The 19,824-nt window shown below is 49.7% G+C and overlaps 1 protein-coding gene across 1 annotated transcript in view; it reads right to left on the reverse strand.

Annotated features, from left to right (window-relative positions):
- The window catches only part of LOC141257386 (calpain-2 catalytic subunit-like), a 280,695-nt gene that overhangs the window by 139,311 nt on the left and 121,560 nt on the right, over nt 1–19,824 (reverse strand). Inside the window, exons 6-7 of the mRNA XM_073671879.1 lie at nt 866–943; nt 677–762 (exon numbers count right to left, since the gene is read on the reverse strand). Coding sequence (XP_073527980.1) covers nt 677–762; nt 866–943 — 164 coding nt within the window. The remainder of the gene's footprint in view (nt 1–676; nt 763–865; nt 944–19,824) is intronic.

Here is a 19,824-nt window from a genome sequence, read left to right on the forward strand (position 1 = left end):
TGCAATTAGAGCAAAGACCAGTGTGATAGTGATACGCAGGGAAGCTGCAGAAAGATAGAAAAAACTGTAATAATATGCTTATCATTGCGTCTGTTCTCTCAGCCTGCCCATGCTCATTAGAAGCATGCGTGAAGAGTGATCATTGAGAAGCCGTGCCATACACAGGATAGCAATGTGCTTCCATTGAAAAATAGGTACATATAACAAAGGTTTTTGTTTTTTGCTTTGAAAGTCAGTATCTATCTAAAATAAACATATACATATAATTACTGTTTTATTTTTTAATAAAACTAGTTATTTGATGATAGATACTCTTTAAAGTCATAGTCTTCTGCACATTTTCCCGGGTAAACAAAAGACAAAGGATGTGCTGGCCAGAATATGCAAACTCTATTGGTCTTTTTTAGCTATTAGTTTTTGCCGCATTTTTTGATGCATTATATTTATGCATTTTATTCCTTTTCAGTTGAAAATTGCGGCAAAAACGTTTAAAGAAATGACATGTTGCAGATATGAAACTGCTTAAAATTTGCAAAGACAAAATATGGACACATGCTATTTTTCGCTCAAGAACGTGCTGGGAAAAACAAGATGTGTGCACTTACCCTAATAGACTTCTGCTGGATCTTATAGGGAAAGCTACTAAAAAAGATTATTCATCAAAGCTAGACCTTACTCATCACTCCAGGGTCCATTCCATTCTTTATAACCCCAAGGATTCCTCACTCTGACGATCTTTACCAGATTTTCACCACAAGTGACCTTGAAAGTCCAAAGCACCATGTATTAGTGAACATAAAGACCTGTGATTATTATTACCAAGATCGGGAGCGCTATAGACAAGTATGTGCTGGAGTTTCCTCACCTTCTCTGCTCCGGTTACAGAGTATAAGTGACCTCTAACGATACTCTCACTTTTTTCATCATTAGCCCCTTGAGCAGCCTGCATTGAAAAATTGAAAAACTTTCATCCAGTATGTTATGCTTTGATGATTAACTTCCCCAACCATCTGATCATCTACAGTTGAAACCAGAAGTTTACATACACTATATAAAAAGACACACATGCATGTTTTTCTCAATATCTGACCTGAAATCAGAATAAACCTTTCCCGTTTTAGGTCAATTAGAATTACCATAATTTTTAATATTTACTAAATGCCAGAATAATGGGAGAGAGAGAATGTTTTAAGGCATTTTTATTACTTACTGCAAAGTCAAAAGTTTACATACATCTCATTAGTATTTGTACCATTGCCCTTAAACTGAATGACTTGGGTCCGGACATCAAGGATCTGGTCACCAACTAGTACCTTTAAAAGAGGTGCCCGAGACCTTTTCAAAATACATGTTATAGATTGGGGCGTTAAGTTTTGATTATGCATCACTTTTTTTCTCCCCTCCTCTCTTTCCCCTGTGGGACTCTGTCTCCTGCACCAGGCTTAGCGGTGGATGGCTTCCTCTATATCCTTTCCCCCTCTATGAGAATGCCACTAGCGCTTGCATTCCACCGATGTGCTCCAGCTTCATACCGGAAGCGCATAGTGCGCATGTCTGGAAGTCACATGTGCTCCATATGCACTCCAGCTTCAAATCGGAAGCGCATAGTGCGCATGTCCAGAAGTCACATGCAGTCCATATGCACTCCAGCTTCAAACTGATAGCAGTCCTATGCAGAAACTATTTATCCTTTAGGTATGCATATTCTCATGTCACCCTTTTCTTTTCTCTAGTACCTTACTGGTCTATTCAGCACCCGGTGTATAAATTTACTGAACTAAAGCCATTATTCAGTAAGTCTTGAACACGTTATGGTTCTTTCCTAATCTCATGTCTTTACTAGTGTTGAGCATTCCGATACTGAAATATCGGGTATCGACCGATATTCGTGGTATCGGAGTTCCGATACTGAGTTCCGATACTTTTAGAATATCGAATACCGGAATCGGAAGTTCCCATAATGCCTGCACTCTGCAGTGTCTCTGAAGGATGACAAGCTGGATGGCAGCGCTCAGCCTACTGTACTTGTCATTTAGTGTTAAAGGATTTATTAAAAAAAATTATAGTGTTTTCATGCACCGTCTCTTTAAAAAAGCCGGCCGGCAATTCAGCAGCGGCATACACCGGTACCCGACAATTTACAACAGAAAGAATAGAGCATCACACATAGATTAGATAGATAGAAACTTGTCAGTCACATATATAAGAAGTACAGTGATGACTAGCCCAGGGGGATGGGGATTACTCGGTGCCCGGGCCTTTGCCTTAGTGTACCTTGCGTCGCTTGCGTCCTACGTCAGCGCATTCAGCGACGCTCCTTACAGGACCTGGCGCTTCTCGCTTTGACGTCGAGGCGTGGGGCGTGTCCTGAGCTTTGCGCTCTTTTGCAGGTACGCCCCTAATTTTCCCGCGGTTACGCCTTTCTTCTCGCTCAGCGGCCCAACAATGGCAGCAACCTTCACCACAACTTTACGTACACAGTTCAGAATAAAGGCACACAGTACCCGGTGGCAACGGGCACAATACTTCGTTGTTGCAGCGGGCACACAATCCTGTTCATGACGCCAGAAGAGATGACTAGCCCAGGGAGATGGGAATTACTCGGTGCCCGGGCCTTTGCCTTGGTGATGTCGCGGTGGTCGGCTCCCGGGCCCATACCCTCGGGTCCCTCTTTAAAAGCGTTGATATTTGTGAAGTTAATAAAAGTTCGTGACGCCACCTGTGGCTTCTGGTGAGGATCACCAGCGCTGCTCAGTCCACTGAGGCCGGTGATAAGGCAGCTGGATGGTATAGCTCCCCACAGGTGGAGCTAGGCCTCAGGGCAGTGTATGACGGGGTATGCAGGACTGTGAGACTCAGCCTGGTCAGAGCAAGAACAGGGACAGACACGATAGTTACTTCAGTACCTTTTACTGATGGAAATTCAGGCACTCCCCGGAGCACTGTAGGGTGAAGGGTGTATATCCGGATGCTCCCCAATGAGTGGGTTTTGGGCCTCCTGTTTCTTGCTTCTGCGTAGTAAGTTTCTGACCTGCCTGGAGCTAGGCCTAACTTTGTCTCTGTCCTGCGCTGGCTGACTTTGTGGTAGGGCCTTCTCTTGGAGTGCACGCTCCCGACTTACGGGGTCTATGTGTCTCCTGGCTCTGGTACGTATCAGCACTTTAGCGATCCTGGGACTTGTAGTACTCCAGGGATTCCGGTTATATCTTACTGGGTCGTGGAGATCCCGGTAAGCTTCGGACCCGGTGTACGGTATATTCTTCTTCGGGGTGAGCTAGTTAAGCTCCTCTGCCCCCTATGAACTAACTCTCTACTCGCCTTCGGCCTACTCGGGCCCTCAATAGGCTACTCACACTAACGGCAGCTTGCCGCGCTTCCCCGATCTTATGGCGCCGGCACACCTAAAGCTCACCTCTCTGAGCTACAACTGAGCCTGGACTGTGCTCCACTGCAGATTGACCTATTTCTGTGTCGCACTCTGCAGGAACTCTCTCAACAGACTGACTGAGCTCGACTCTGCATTCAGGTCTGTACTTGCTAAACTCTCCAGAGGAACTGCTTTCTGTCAACTCCAGTCTAGACTAACTGCTGCCTGGCCCCACCTTCCCTTTTATCTATCCCTAACGGGCTCCCTCTGGTGGTCTGAGGTGGAAGGTGGAGATGTGTGAATGGTTATGGGGGCCTCTTGTGGAGGAATCCTTCAATACACCCTTTTAGGATCTGTGATATCAAGCGCAGCTGGGCTTCACATTCCCCCCTAGTTAAACTCAGCACTCCCGGGCTGAAGTACATTTTATAAAACAATAACAATAGTAAACATATGCAATACTAGAACAATCTTCCCTTTATGGGAGGCACGAATCTTAAACGTTGCATAACAATAACAATACAGAGTGTCCTCAGAATCCAAGTCTCTTATGGTGAGGTTCCCATGAAGGATGTCCATCTCACAAACTTGGTGGTTTTTGAGGGACCTGTCCTAAACCCTCCACGTAGGCCCCGGGGTGGCCGCAGGGAATGAAGATCCCGAGTTAGACCTCCAAAAGAGCCACTCCCGACAGGCCTTCCCTCTGAGGTCACCTGAAAGGGGCACTCCAGGGAGCGCAACCATATACAAAAGCAGCCTCTGGGCTGCACATAGTCCTCAGCCACGCAGTTCATAGTTAATTAGCAAAGAATTAATGAAGTAAAGCACAAATTGATTAACATGCATAAAAATACACAATTAATTCAGTACATTTCAAATTAATATACAATACCCCAGGGGTAACGATATATATTTTCAGCAATTTTGACCATTTACTGAGTGTACCTCACAGGGGGTTTACCTCTTGTGCTGCGTACTGATCTGCGTAATGCAATGGTTGGTGGGGTGTCAGTGTCTGTAATCTCAGTTACTCTACCAGTTCTACGTGTAACCATGTTATAAAACTGCGTTAACCTCTCTCTTGGACTGGCGAGTCTACCATTGGCTGGGCAGTCTTGCTCTGCTGCTGCCATGGATCCTCCATCCGGGGACACTTCTTGAGCTGGCTCTTCTGCAGCACTTACAGGTTCAACTTGCTGTGGAGGGTTTTCTGTCTGTTCATAGAATTGGAGAACTGGAATGCTTACTGCACCTTGTAACATACCTGGCGGCGTCCTTGCATAGTGGTCCATCTCCCACTGTGCAAGAGCGCGCACTTGATCTCCTGTCCAGAATGTCTCTCTGGCTTCCCTCCATGCTGTCTGTTTGTGTCTGTTTCTGCTGCTTAAGGGCGGCGCCCGATCACTTCCTGCTTTTTGTACCTGCTGTGGGTCACACCTCTTGTGCGTCCTCAGCCTATTGCTGTCTGTCACCTGGTATATAGCTCAGCTGCGCCCATCTATCCCTGCCTGAGCATAGTGTTTCATTCAGTGTGTGCTTGCACTCTGAAGGTGCCAGGTCCCGTTCTGTGTTCTCTTGTCTGCCTATCCTGGAGGCTGTATTTCCAGGCCTGTCTGAACACGCTCCTAGCCTGTTCCTCCTGCCTTCTAGGGGCCGATTACCTAGACCTGTTCCTGTATCTTGTCTGACCTGTCTGAACACGCTCCTAGCCTGTTCCTCTCGCCTTCTAGGGGCTGATTACCTAGACCCGCTCCTGTATCTTGTCTGTCCTGTCTGAACACGCTCCTTGCCTGTTCGTCCTGCCTCTCTGGGGGCCGTATTCCCAGACCCGCTCCTGTATTCCGCTGCAGTGTCGGTCTCCTCCGTACACTCAGTTCCAGTCTGAACTCTCTCCTATCCTTTACCTGTTTTGCCTCTATGTCCGTTCCCTTCCTTTTTCTGCAGAGTCTGAACTCGTACCTAACTCCTGCTTGTTGTCTCTGTACTCCCGTTTGTGAGTTTGTGGTCCACTCGCTACTTCACTGCAAGTACCCTGTGGGTGTCTGGCTCTGCCTTTCCCTTCCTGTCTGTTCCGTGTGAACAGAGCCCTGTCCCCCCTACTCAGCCTAGCCTGCTCTGACTCCTTTGCTCACCGCTCCGGCGGTTCTAGCCTGCTCTGACTCCTTTGCTCACCGCTCCGGCGGTTCTAGCCTGCTCTGACTCCTTTGCTCACCGCTCCGGCGGTTCTAGTCTGCTCTGACTCCTTTGCTTACTGCTCCGGCGGTTCTAGCCTGCTCTGACTCCTTGCTCACTGCTCCGGCAGTCCTGTCCTGCCCTGCTTCTGCCCGCTGCTCCGGCAGTCCTGTCCTGCCCTGCTTCTGCCCGCTGCTCCGGCAGTCCTGTCCTGCCCTGCTTCTGCCCGCTGCTCCGGCAGTCCTGTCCTGCCCTGCTTCTGCCCGCTGCTCCGGCAGTCCTGTTCTGCCCGCTGCTCCGGCAGTCCTGTCCTGCCCTGCTTCTGCCCGCTGCTCCGGCAGTCCTGTCCTGCCCTGCTTCTGCCCGCTGCTCCGGCAGTCCTGTCCTGCCCTGCTTCTGCCCGCTGCTCCGGCAGTCCTGTCCTGCCCTGCTTCTGCCCGTTGCTCCGGCAGTCCTGTCCTGCCCTGCTTGTGCTCGCTGCTCCTGCAGCCCCGTCCTGCTCTGTTCTTGCCCACCGCTTCGGGCGTTCCCTCTCTGCTGTGGTTGTCTACCGCATCTGCGGTTCTGTGACCCAGTCTGTACTGGGTCTTAACCTTTCTGTGCTCCAGCCCGTCCTTTCGGCCAGTACCTCCCTGCCTGCATACTCGCCTGTATCCACCCATCTGCATACCTGCCGTGTTTGCTTATATCCACCAGTCTGTGCCAGCCTAACCTGCCTGTTCCTGAGTCCCAGTGTGTACTGGGTCCTATCCCGCCTGTGTTCCTACCTGCTAGTGCCTCCCTGTCTGCACTCTAGCTGTGCTTGCCTGTACCCCTCTACCTGTATTGTTCCTGAGTCCCAGTGTGTACTGGGTCCTATCCCGCCTGTGTTCCTACCTGCTAGTGCCTCCCTGTCTGCACTCTAGCTGCGCTTGCCTTTACTCGCCTGCCTGCATACCAGTCGTGCCTGCCTATACCCTCCAGTCTGTGCGCCAGCCTAACCAGCCTGATCCAGTAATCCCTGTGTGGGTCAACCCCCGTGTCCGGAGTTTGACCTGGAGTAGCACCTGGTCCCTCTGCCCGGTTTCTCCCTGGTGCACTGGCGTCGTATGCCGTCGTGCCATCTTGGTCGGATCGGCCAGATACTTAGTCACGCCCCTCCAGGCACTCTCCGGTTCATGGTCCAGTGGAATCACTACAATCACACGCACACGCCGCTCAGCCCGGGCGTGTGCATAACAGCATGCTCAGGCCATGGTTCCCGTTGAGCCCCACGGCCTTCGCTCTCTGAGAAGTTTTCCAGCGAATACATGCATTAAAATAAATAAATAAATATATTTTTTTTCCTTTAGCTGAGTTCCAGGCGAATTACGCACCCGTCCAGATGGATCTATCTGCTCTCGTTCCCGCGGATCCGCTACGTTATTATGGGGATCCTAGACAAAGTCGTGCATTTGTGGAGCAATGCATGCTACACTTCAAGTTCTACCCTCTATGTTTTCCCACCGATCGGGTTAAGGTGGCATTCATTATGTCTTACCTGGCGGGTGATGCCTTGGAATGGATCAACCCCCTATATGAAACACAGGATCCGATCCTCCTGGACCTAATGGCCTTCCTGGTGGCCTTTCTAATGGTCTTCGATGATCCTAACCCGGAGGCTCCTGCTGAAGCTTCACTTCCCAATATCCCGGAGCAGCCCCAATGGGTAATGTGTGTGGGTAGCGCAATAGTCCTCCAGCCCAATGAGACTACTGCCCACCCAGAATCCTCACAGGGTGACTACGCTTTCCGGAATACTTCTCCCAACCTCAAGAGGCAGTCCAGACGTGCTAGACGTAGAGGCAAGCCGTCACGCCAGGGTCTGTCCTCCCTGAGACCTCCTGACCCCAACCTTGAAGTCCCTACTGAAGCTTCATCTCCCTGTATCCCGGAGAAGCCCCAACGGGTAATGTGCGTGGGTAGTGCACCAGTTCTCCTGCCCGAAGAGACTTCTGCCCATCCAGACTCCACACAGGAGAACTTCCTGCACCCGGCATCAGATGCTTCACCCACTTTAACCGGTGTGCATGTCCAAGGATGCTCCAAAGCTGTGGTTACCTCAGAGTCTGTGCACCTCTACTACCTGGCGGAGGACCCCCTGTTGCCTCCTGAATCCTCCGGGATACCACTCGATGACAAATGGAGAGAGAATTCTCTACACCCGGTACTCGATACTTTGTCCGCTTCGTCCTGTGAGCCTGACAATGGGTACCCCAAAGTGGTAGTTACCCCCGAGTCTCTACACCCCTCCGACCAGGCGGAGGACCTCCAGTTGTCTCCTGAACCCTTCGGGGTGCTACCTGGTAGCGAAAGGACAGAGACTCTCCTATACTCTGTACCTGATACCTCGCTCGCTTTGTCCAGTGAGTCCAATCTAGTGTACTCTGAAGCAGTGGTTACTCCCGAGTCTCTACACTCCTCTGACCAGGCGGAGGACCTCCAGTTGTCTCCAGAACCCTTCGGGGTGCCACCTGGTGGTAAATGGACAGAGACTTTCCTATATCCTGGATCTGATACCTCGCTTGCTTCGTCCAGTGAGTCCGACCTAGTGTACTCTGAAGCAGAGGTTACCCGTGAGTCTCTACACCCCTCTGACCAGGCGGAGGACCGCCAGTTGTCTCCAGAACCCTTCGGGGTGCCACCTGGTGGAGAATGGACAGAGACTTTCCTATACTCGGTACCCGATACCTCGCCTGCTTCGTCCAGTGAGTCCGACCTAGTGTACTCTGAAGCAGATGTTTTCTCTGAGCCTCTGCACTCTTCTGACCCGGCGGAGGACCTCCAGTTGTTTCCTGAATCCTCCGGGGTACCACCAGAAAACAAAGAGACAGTGACTTTTCCTCATTATGTACCTGATAACCCGTCTATTTCTTCCTGTGAGCTTGACAAGATGTACCTCGAAGCAGAGATTACCCCCAAGTCTCTGTCCCCCTCCAACCCGGTGGAGGACTTCCAGTTGTCTCCTGTACCCTCTGGGGTGCCACCTGAAAATATGTGGAGAGAGACTTCCTTGTGTGCTGTTCCTGGTACTCCACCCGTTTCGTCTGTTGCTAAGGGTGGCTGGATGGGAGGTAGCATCCTAGCTACCCAGAGGAGACCAGTTTTTCCGGTGGACAGGGGAAGTGATCTCTTCGAAGTGAAGAATTGGCCCTCGAATTCCCTGCGGAAGATTCTGGCAGGCCTGAAGAAGAGGGGGCGTAAGGGGGGGGGTACTGTAACATACCTGGCGGCGTCCTTGCATAGTGGTCCATCTCCCACTGTGCAAGAGCGCGCACTTGATCTCCTGTCCAGAATGTCTCTCTGGCTTCCCTCCATGCTGTCTGTTTGTGTCTGTTTCTGCTGCTTAAGGGCGGCGCCCGATCACTTCCTGCTTTTTGTACCTGCTGTGGGTCACACCTCTTGTGCGTCCTCAGCCTATTGCTGTCTGTCACCTGGTATATAGCTCAGCTGCGCCCATCTATCCCTGCCTGAGCATAGTGTTCCATTCAGTGTGTGCTTGCACTCTGAAGGTGCCAGGTCCCGTTCTGTGTTCTCTTGTCTGCCTATCCTGGAGGCTGTATTTCCAGGCCTGTCTGAACACGCTCCTAGCCTGTTCCTCCTGCCTTCTAGGGGCCGATTACCTAGACCTGTTCCTGTATCTTGTCTGACCTGTCTGAACACGCTCCTAGCCTGTTCCTCTCGCCTTCTAGGGGCTGATTACCTAGACCCGCTCCTGTATCTTGTCTGTCCTGTCTGAACACGCTCCTTGCCTGTTCGTCCTGCCTCTCTGGGGGCCGTATTCCCAGACCCGCTCCTGTATTCCGCTGCAGTGTCGGTCTCCTCCGTACACTCAGTTCCAGTCTGAACTCTCTCCTATCCTTTACCTGTTTTGCCTCTATGTCCGTTCCCTTCCTTTTTCTGCAGAGTCTGAACTCGTACCTAACTCCTGCTTGTTGTCTCTGTACTCCCGTTTGTGAGTTTGTGGTCCACTCGCTACTTCACTGCAAGTACCCTGTGGGTGTCTGGCTCTGCCTTTCCCTTCCTGTCTGTTCCGTGTGAACAGAGCCCTGTCCCCCCTACTCAGCCTAGCCTGCTCTGACTCCTTTGCTCACCGCTCCGGCGGTTCTAGCCTGCTCTGACTCCTTTGCTCACCGCTCCGGCGGTTCTAGCCTGCTCTGACTCCTTTGCTCACCGCTCCGGCGGTTCTAGTCTGCTCTGACTCCTTTGCTTACCGCTCCGGCGGTTCTAGCCTGCTCTGACTCCTTGCTCACTGCTCCGGCAGTCCTGTCCTGCCCTGCTTCTGCCCGCTGCTCCGGCAGTCCTGTCCTGCCCTGCTTCTGCCCGCTGCTCCGGCAGTCCTGTCCTGCCCTGCTTCTGCCCGCTGCTCCGGCAGTCCTGTCCTGCCCTGCTTGTGCTCGCTGCTCCTGCAGCCCCGTCCTGCTCTGTTCTTGCCCACCGCTTCGGGCGTTCCCTCTCTGCTGTGGTTGTCTACCGCATCTGCGGTTCTGTGACCCAGTCTGTACTGGGTCTTAACCTTTCTGTGCTCCAGCCCGTCCTTTCGGCCAGTACCTCCCTGCCTGCATACTCGCCTGTATCCACCCATCTGCATACCTGCCGTGTTTGCTTATATCCACCAGTCTGTGCCAGCCTAACCTGCCTGTTCCTGAGTCCCAGTGTGTACTGGGTCCTATCCCGCCTGTGTTCCTACCTGCTAGTGCCTCCCTGTCTGCACTCTAGCTGTGCTTGCCTGTACCCCTCTACCTGTATTGTTCCTGAGTCCCAGTGTGTACTGGGTCCTATCCCGCCTGTGTTCCTACCTGCTAGTGCCTCCCTGTCTGCACTCTAGCTGCGCTTGCCTTTACCCGCCTGCCTGCATACCAGTCGTGCCTGCCTATACCCTCCAGTCTGTGCGCCAGCCTAACCAGCCTGATCCAGTAATCCCTGTGTGGGTCAACCCCCGTGTCCGGAGTTTGACCTGGAGTAGCACCTGGTCCCTCTGCCCGGTTTCTCCCTGGTGCACTGGCGTCGTATGCCGTCGTGCCATCTTGGTCGGATCGGCCAGATACTTAGTCACGCCCCTCCAGGCACTCTCCGGTTCATGGTCCAGTGGAATCACTACAATCACATGCACACGCCGCTCAGCCCGGGCGTGTGCATAACACACCTCCTATTTGAGGCCAATCAGCTGGGAAGTCTCCTAGGTCAGTGTGTATCACTGCTTTTTCAGGTTTTTCCTGGATTGTGAGAGGCACTTTTTCTTGGGGTTTCAGTAATTCTGGACACAACTTTAAGTGGTCCCTGGACACTGTAGCAGATGTTTTTCCTCCATCACGACTAATTATGCAGGTCTTCTTATTGTCAAATCTTGACAATGTAGGGGTCTTTTTCCCACTGCTCATCAAGCTTGTGGTTGCGTCTTTTCCTTTTTAGTACTGTGAAAGGTTCTGCGGGTGCGTTTTTATTGTATTGAACTTCCTGCTTTTCTCTCACCCGAGTAAGACTGTCCTTGACACAAGCTTGTACCCTTCTGTACTGCTCTTGTCTGGTGGTGTCCCAGTCCTCAGTGGTCATATCTAGTGTTGAGCCACCCCCGTAGTGTTCGGGTTCGGTTCGGTTCGTCGAACACCGGGATGTTCGAGGAACTGTTCGTCGAACTGTTCGTCGAACACCTTAGAACACCGTCGAACACCGTTAAAACCAATGGCAGGCAAACAAAAACACATAGGAACACATAGAAAACACCTTCAAAGGTGTCCAAAAGCTGACAAACTGCTCAGAAGACGCTTTCTTTAAAAAAGCCGGCCGGCAATTCAGCAGCGGCATACACCGGTACCCGACAATTTAGACATGAAGGAATAGAGCATCACACATAGATTAGATAGATAGAAACATGTCAGTCACATATATATGAAGTACAGTGACAGTGTTGCTTACTGTACTTGTCATTTAGTGTAAAGGATTTATTAAAAAATATAATAGTGTTTTCGTGCACCGTCTCTTTAAAAAAGCCGGCCGGCAATTCAGCAGCGGTACCCGACAATTTATAACAGACAGAATAGAGCTTCACACATAGATTAGATAGATAGAAACATGTCAGTCACATATATATGAAGTACAGTGACAGTGTTGCTTACTGTACTTGTCATTTACTGCAAAGGATTTATTAAAAAAAATAATAGTGTTTTCATGCACCGTCTCTTTAAAAAAGCCGGCCGGCAATTCAGCATCTGTACCCGACAATTTATAACAGACAGAATAGAGCTTCACACATAGATTAGATAGATAGAAACATGTCAGTCACATATATAATAAGTACAGTGATAGTGTTGGTTACTGTACTTGTCATTTAGTATTAAAATAAAGGATTTATTATTAAAAAAAATTGGCGTGGGATTCCCCGTAATTTTAGTCTCTAGCGGAGGTTAAGCAGACGGCTGGGGCAGATGTTTGAAGCCTGGGAAGGGGGTAATACCCACGGAGCTTCCCAGGCTACTAATATCAGCCCCCAGCTGAATACCTAGCCTTTACTAGCTATTAAAATGGAGGACCCCCCCCAAAAAAATGACGTGGGGTCCCCCCTAATTTAATAGCTAGCAAAGGCTAGGCAGACAGCTGGGGGCTGATATTAATAGCCCAGGAAGGGAGCCATGAATATTGGCCCCCTCCCAGGCTAGAAACACCAGCCGTCAGCCGCCCCAGAAATGGCGCATCCATAGGATGCGCCAATTCTGGCACTTAGCCTCGCTCTTCCACGCTGCCCTGGTGCGGTGGCAGGGGGTAATAGGGTTGGGGTTGATGTCAGCTTATAATGCCAGCTGACATCAAGCCCAGGTTAGTAATGGAGAGGCGTCTATAAGACACCCCCATTACTAACCCCATAGTCAAAGTTAAAAAAAAAACACAAACACCCAGAATAAAGTCCTTTAATTGAAATAAAGACACAATTCTTTATTGTTCTAAATTAAACCATACTTACCATCACGCCCATTCCAGCTGAAGCCAACGATCTCCTGCAATAAAAGAAAAATAATAAAGCAACCTCATCCTTACCTTTCCATGGTTCCCAGGACAGCTCCAGCTCTGCTACATCGAGATGACAGGCTGGACCGCAGCAGAACGCTGCCATCCAGCCTGTCATCCCGCGGACACTGAGAAGCGCAGGCATGCTTGCGCTCCTCAGTGTCTGACTGTGACGGCATCCAGATGAGCCGACAATGAACTCGGCTCACCACATGTACGTCACTGACAGCGTGGGAAAATTCTCCTGCACTCAGCGCTTCAGCGTGAGAATTTTCCCACGCTGTCAGTGACGTGCATGAGGTGCGCCGAGTTCATTGGACATGACCTCGGCTCATCTGGATGCCGTCACAGCCAGACACTGAGTAGCGCAAGCAAGCCTGCGCTTCTCAGTGTCTGCGGGATGACAGGCTGGATGGCAGCGTTCTGCTGCGGTCCAGCCTGTCATCTCGATGTAGCAGAGCTGAAGCTGTCGTGGGAGCCATGGAAAGGTAAGGATGATGTTGCTTTATTATTTTTCTTTTATTGCAGGAGATCGTTGGCTTCAGCTGGAATGGGCGTGATGGTAAGTATGGTTTAATTTAGAACAATAAAGAATTGTGTGTTTATTTCAATTAAAGGACTTTTTTCTGGGTGTTGTGTTTTTTTTAAATACTTTACTAGAAATTCATGGTGGTCATGTCTAATATTGGCGTGACCCCATGAATTTCGGGCTTAGGGCCAGCTGATAATGCCAAGCTGGCCTTAACCCCTTTATTACCCAGTGAGCCACCGCACCAGGGCCCTGGATGAGTTGGGTACAGCGCCAGAAGATGGCGCTTCTATGAACGCGCCATTTTCCGGGGCGGCTGCGGACTGCAATTTGCAGCGGGTGGGGCCCAGAAAGCTTGGGCCTCCCTGCGCTGCAGATTCCAGCCCCCAGCTGCCTAGTTGTACCTGGCTGGACACAAAAATAGGGCGTAGCTCCACGCATTTTTTTTTTAGATTCATGAAATTCATGGAATAATTAAGAAAAAAAGGGCTTCCCTATATTGTTGTGTCCGGCTAGGTACAAATAGGCAGCTGGTGGTTGGGAGCAGCCCGTTCCTGCCTGCTGTACCTGACTGGACACAAATATAGGGCGAAGCCCCACATCAATTTTTTTTTCATTATTTCATGAATTTCCTGAAATAATTTAAAAAAAATTGACGTGGGGCTTCGCCCTATATTTGTGTCCAGTCAGGTACAGCAGGCAGGAACGGGCTGCCCCCAACCACCAGCTGCCTATTTGTACCTGGCCAGACACAACAATATAGGGAAGCCCTTTTTTAAAAAAATTATTTCATGAAATAATTAAAAAAAAATTGACGTGGGGCTTCGCACTATATTTGTGTCCAGCCAGGTACAGCAGGCAGGGACGGGCTGCCCCCAACCACCAGCTGCCTATTTGTACCTGGTTGGACACAACAATATAGGGAAGCCCTTTTTTTCTTAATTATTCCATGAATTTCATGAAATAATTTAAAAAAAAAATGCGTGGGGCTTCGCCCTATTTTTGTGCCCAGTCAGGTACAACTAGGCAGCTGGGAGCTGGAATCCGCAGCGCAGGGAGGCCCAAGCTTTCTGGGCCCCACCCGCTGCAAATTGCAGTCCGCAGCCGCCCCAGAAAATGGCACGTTCATAAAGCGCCATCTTCTGGCGCTGTACCCAACTCATCCAGGGCCCTGGTGCGGTGGCTCACTGGGTAATAAAGGGGTTAAGGCCAGCTTGGCATTATCAGCTGGCCCTAAGCCCGAAATTGATGGGGTCACGCCAATATTAGACATGACCACCATGAATTTCTAGTAAAGTATTTAAAAAAACACAAACACCCAGAATAAAGTCCTTTAATTGAAATAAACACACAATTCTTTATTGTTCTAAATTAAACCATACTTACCATCACGCCCATTCCAGCTGAAGCCAATGTCTTCTGCAATAAAAGTAAAATAATAAACCAACATCATCCTTACCTTTCCATGGTTCCCAGGACAGCTTCAGCTCTGCTACATCGAGATGACAGGCTGGACCGCAGCAGAAAGCTGCCATCCAGCCTGTCATCCCGCGGACACTGAGAAGCGCAGGCTTCCTTGCGCTCTGCAGTGTCTGGCTGTGACGGTATAAAGATGAGACAAGTTCATGTCCAATGAACTCGGCTCACCTCATGCACGTCACTGACAGCGTGGGAGAATTCTCCTGCACTCAGCACTTCAGCGTGAGAATTCTCCCACGCTGTCAGTGACGTACATGAGGTCAGCTGAGTTCATTGGACATGAATGAGCTCACCTCATGCACGTCACTGACAGCGTGGGAAAATTCTCACGCTGAAGCGCTGAGTGCAGGAGAATTTTCCCACGCTGTCAGTGACGTGCATGAGGTGAGCTCATTCATGTCCAATGATCTCAGCTCACCTCATGCACGTCACTGACAGCGTGGGAAAATTCTCCTGCACTCAGCGCTACAGCGTGAGAATTCTCCCACGCTGTCAGTGACGTGCATGAGGTGAGCTCATTCATGTCCAATGAACTCAGCTGACCTCATGTACGTCACTGACAGCGTGGGAGAATTCTCACGCTGAAGTGCTGAGTGCAGGAGAATTCTCCCACGCTGTCAGTGACGTGCATGAGGTGCGCCGAGTTCATTGGACATGACCTCGGCTCATCTGGATGCCGTCACAGCCAGACACTGCAGAGCGCAAGAATGCCTGCGCTTCTCAGTGTCTGCGGGTTGACAGGCTGGATGGCAGCGTTCTGCTGCGGTCCAGCCTGTTATCTCGATGTAGCAGAGCTGAAGCTGTCCTGGGAACCATGGAAAGGTAAGGATGAGGTTGCTTTATTATTTTTCTTTTATTGCAGGAGATCGTTGGCTTCAGCTGGAATGGGCGTGACGGTAAGTATGGTTTAATTTAGAACAATAAAGGAATGTGTCTTTATTTCAATTAAAGGACTTTATTCTGGGTGTTTGTGTTTTCTTTTAACTTTGACTATGGGGTTAGTAATGGGGGTGTCTTATAGACGCCTCTCCATTACTAACCTGGGCTTGATGTCAGCTGGCATTATAAGCTGACATCAACCCCAACCCTATTACCCCACTGCCACCGCTACAGGGCAGTGGGAAGAGCGAGGCTAAGTGCCAGAATTGGCGCATTCTAAGGATGCGCCATTTCTGGGGCGGCTGACGGCTGGTGTTTCTAGCCTGGGAGGGGGCCAATATTCATGGCACCCTTCCTGGGCTATTAATATCAGCCCCCAGCTGTCTGCCTAGCCTTTGCTAGCTATTAAAATAGGGGGGACCCCACGTCATTTTTTTGGGGGGTCCCCCATTTTAATAGCTAGTAAAGGCTAGGTATTCCGCTGGGGGCTGATATTAGTAGCCTGAGAAGCTCCGTGGGTATTACCCCCTTCCCAGGCTTCAAACATCTGCCCCAGCAGTCTGCTTAACCTCCGCTAGAGACTAAAATTAAGGGGAACCCCACGCCAATTTTTTTTTAAATAAATCCTTTATTTTAACACTAAATGACAAGTACAGTAATCAACACTGTCACTGTACTTCATATATATGTGACTGACATGTTTCTATCTATCTAATCTATGTGTGAAGCTCTATTCTGTCTGTTATAAATTGTCGGGTACAGATGCTGAATTGCCGGCTGGCTTTTTTAAAGAGACGGTGCATGAAAACACTATTATTTTTTTTTAATAAATCCTTTACACTAAATGACAAGTACAGTAAGCAACACTGTCACTGTACTTCATATATATGTGACTGACCTGTTTCTATCTATCTAATCTATGTGTGATTCTCTATTCCTTCTATTCTAAATTGTCGGGTACAGATGCTGAATTGCCGGCCGGCTTTTTTAAAGAGACAGTGCATGAAAACACTATTATTTTTTTTAATAAATCCTTTATACTAAATGACAAGTACAGTAAGCAACACTGTCACTGTACTTCATATATATGTGACTGACATGTTTCTATCTACCTAATCTATGTGTGATTCTCTATTTCTTCTATTCTAAATTGTTGGGTACAGATGCTGAATTGCCAGCCGGCTTTTTTAAAGAGACGGTGCATGAAAACACTATTATTTTTTTTAATAAATCCTTTACACTAAATGACAAGTACAGTAATCAACACTGTCACTGTACTTCATATATATGTGACTGACATGTTTCTATCTATCTAATCTATGTGTGAAGCTCTATTCTGTCTGTTATAAATTGTCGGGTACCGCTGCTGAATTGCCGGCCGGCTTTTTTAAAGAGACGGTGCATGAAAACACTATTATTTTTTTTGATAAATCCTTTACACTAAATGACAAGTACAGTAAGCAACACTGTCACTGTACTTTGTATATATGTGGCTGACATGTTTCTATCTATCTAATCTATGTGTGAAGCTCTATTCTTTCTGTTCTAAATTGTCGGGTACCGGTGTATGCCGCTGATGAATTGCCGGCTTTTCATGTTTCACTGTGAGCACTGTTCCCATCGATTTGGGCAATAACTGTAATGCCACAACCACCATGGCTGTGGCATTACAGTGAGTGGCAGACAATCCCTGCATGATTGGTGCTCTAAATAGCGCCAGACATGCAGGACACGCTTTTGGTGCACGAACAGTTATCGAACATAACCTCGAACAGCCGAATTTTTTGCAAATCGTTCGGGTTCGTCGAACAACTCGAACACCGCCCAAAACAGCTCGAATTTGAGATTGGCGAACAGTTCTAGTCGAACACCGCTCATCTCTAGTCATATCAGCTTCAGGCTCAACAACACCAAGCTCCAGATCCATGGGCAGCTTTCCTGGCCTTGCCCGCATGAGATATGCCGGAGTGCAGTTGGTGGAACTCACTGGTATATGATTATACAGATCCACTAGTAGGTCTGGCCACTGGTTTCTCTCCTCAAGTGGTATGGTCTTTAGCAGGTCGATGATGATGTTGTTCATCTTTTCGCAGAGACCGTTGGTTTGTGGGTGGTACGGTGTAGTTCTTATCTTCTTACATCCGTACAGATGGCAGAACTCCTTGAACAATTCAGCCTCAAAGGCTGGGCCTTGGTCCGTCAGTACCTGCTCAGGGTAGCCATGGGGTCTGCAGAAATATGCTTGGAACGTCTTTGCTGTTGTCTCTGCCGTCAGGTCTTTGACGGGGGCGACCACCAGGAAACGTGAGTAGTGATCCACCATGGTCAGAGCATAGGAGTACCCTGACCTGCTGGGGGACAGCTTGACATGGTCCAGGGCCACGATCTCCAGGGGCCGAGTCGTCTTGATAGGTTGCAGGGGTGCCTTCTGGCTGCTGAAGTCTTTTCTTCTTAGGCCGCAGGGTCCACAATCCCGGCACCACCTCTCAATGGAGCTGCGCATGCCTACCCAGTAGAATCGACACTTCAGCAGGGTCTCTAGCTTTTTCCAGCCAAAGTGCCCCGCCTGATCGTGGTAAGCTTCTAATACCATCTGGATGTCGGTCTTCGGGACCACTATCTGCCATACCATCTCATGGGTTTTCGGATTGACGTACCTCCGGCACAGCTTCTCACGATAGATAAACAGCCGGCTTCTCTCGTTCCACAGCTGCTTTGCTTGGAGAGACGCATCCTTCTCCAGGGAGGCACCTTCTTGGGTTATCAGCTGTTTGATGCGGCTGACAACCGGGTCACTGTCCTGGGTCTCTTTCCAGCTGTGGTGAGGCAGGGGGTTTAACGTCTTTCCACACTGCTTCCTGGAAGCTCATTGCTCGTGGATCATCCCATTCCGGTGAAAGGCAGGTAGCTCTATCTCTTCCAAGTCATCCACTTCTTCTTCCGTGTCTGACTGGTGAGGCATCCTAGACAGGGCATCGGTGTTGGCGTTCTTGCGGCCCACCCGGTATTTGATTATAAATTGGTAGTTTGACAGCCGAGCCATCCATCGTTGTTCCAGTGCCCCCAACTTAGCTGTTTCAAGATGGGTCAAGGGGTTGTTATCAGTAAAGGCAGTGAACTTACTGGAGGCCAGGTAGTGCTTGAACCTTTCAGTGATGGCCCAGACCAAGGCCAGGAACTCCAACTTAAAGCTGCTATAGTTCTCTGGGTTCCTCTCAGTAGGGCGGAGCTTCCTGCTTGCGTATGCGATCACTTTCTCTTGCCCATTCTGCTTCTGACTCAAGACAGCGCCCAGACCTTCGTTGCTGGCAGTAGTCAGCGTAGGCTAGGATCTCATCACCTGTCAGGACCTCCTTCATCTCCTGAAACGACTCGGCTTGCTCCTTACCCCTGTGGAATGGGGGGGTTTTGCCTTTGGGGGACTGCCCTAGCAGGAGGTCTTGCAGAGGAGCTGCTTTCTTGGTGTAGTCCTTTACGAACCTCCTGTAGTATCCTACTAGTCCCAGGAACTGACGCACCTCCTTGAGGTTCTTCGGCTCCAGCCACTTCTGGATGGCTGTGACTTTCTCCGGGTCTGGTGCTACCCCTTCCGGACTGACAATGTGCCCCAGGTACTGTACCTTTTTCTTGAGCAGGTGGCACTTTGAGGGCTTCAACTTCATCCCGTACCGGGACAGTGACTCAAATACCTCTGCCAGGTGTTTCAAGTGGTCCTCGTACGTTCTGGAGTACACAATTACATCATCCAGATAAAGTAACACAGTCTCGAAGTTGCGGTGTCCCAGGCAGCACTCCATCAATCTCTGGAACGTTTCGGGGGCGTTGCAGAGTCCAAACGGCATACTGTTGAACTCGCAGAGTCCCATCGGGGTGGTGAAGGCCGTCTTCTCCCGATCCTCCTCAGCCACAGCGACTTGCCAGTACCCACTAGTGAGGTCAAGAGTGAAAAAGTAATTTGCAGACTTTAAGGCAGCTAGGGACTCCTCTATGCGTGGTAAAGGGTAAGCATCCTTATGTGTAATGCGATTTACTTGACGGTAATCTACACACATTCTCATGCTCCCTTCCTTCTTCCTCACTAGCACTAGGGGAGCTGCCCAGGGATTACAACTATCCCTTATTACTCCCGCCTTCCTCATGTCATGCAGCATTTCTTTTGCCTTCTGGTAGTGAGCTGGGGGTATAGGCCTATAACGTTCTTTGATTGGGGAATGGTTGCCTGTGGGGATATGATGTTGAACCCCCTTAACCCTCCCGAAGTCTAGTGGATGTTTACTGAACACCTGCGAGTATTCTTGAACCACCCGGTGTACACCCTGTTTTTGATGGGCAGGAGTGGTGTCTGTCCCAACATGGAGCTGTTGACACCAATCCTCCA

The sequence above is a fragment of the Phyllobates terribilis genome, unplaced genomic scaffold (genome assembly GCF_046119375.1).
Source record: "Phyllobates terribilis strain yellow unplaced genomic scaffold, ASM4611937v1 Scaffold_3__8_contigs__length_932513732, whole genome shotgun sequence".
Lineage (NCBI taxonomy): Eukaryota > Metazoa > Chordata > Amphibia > Anura > Dendrobatidae > Phyllobates > Phyllobates terribilis.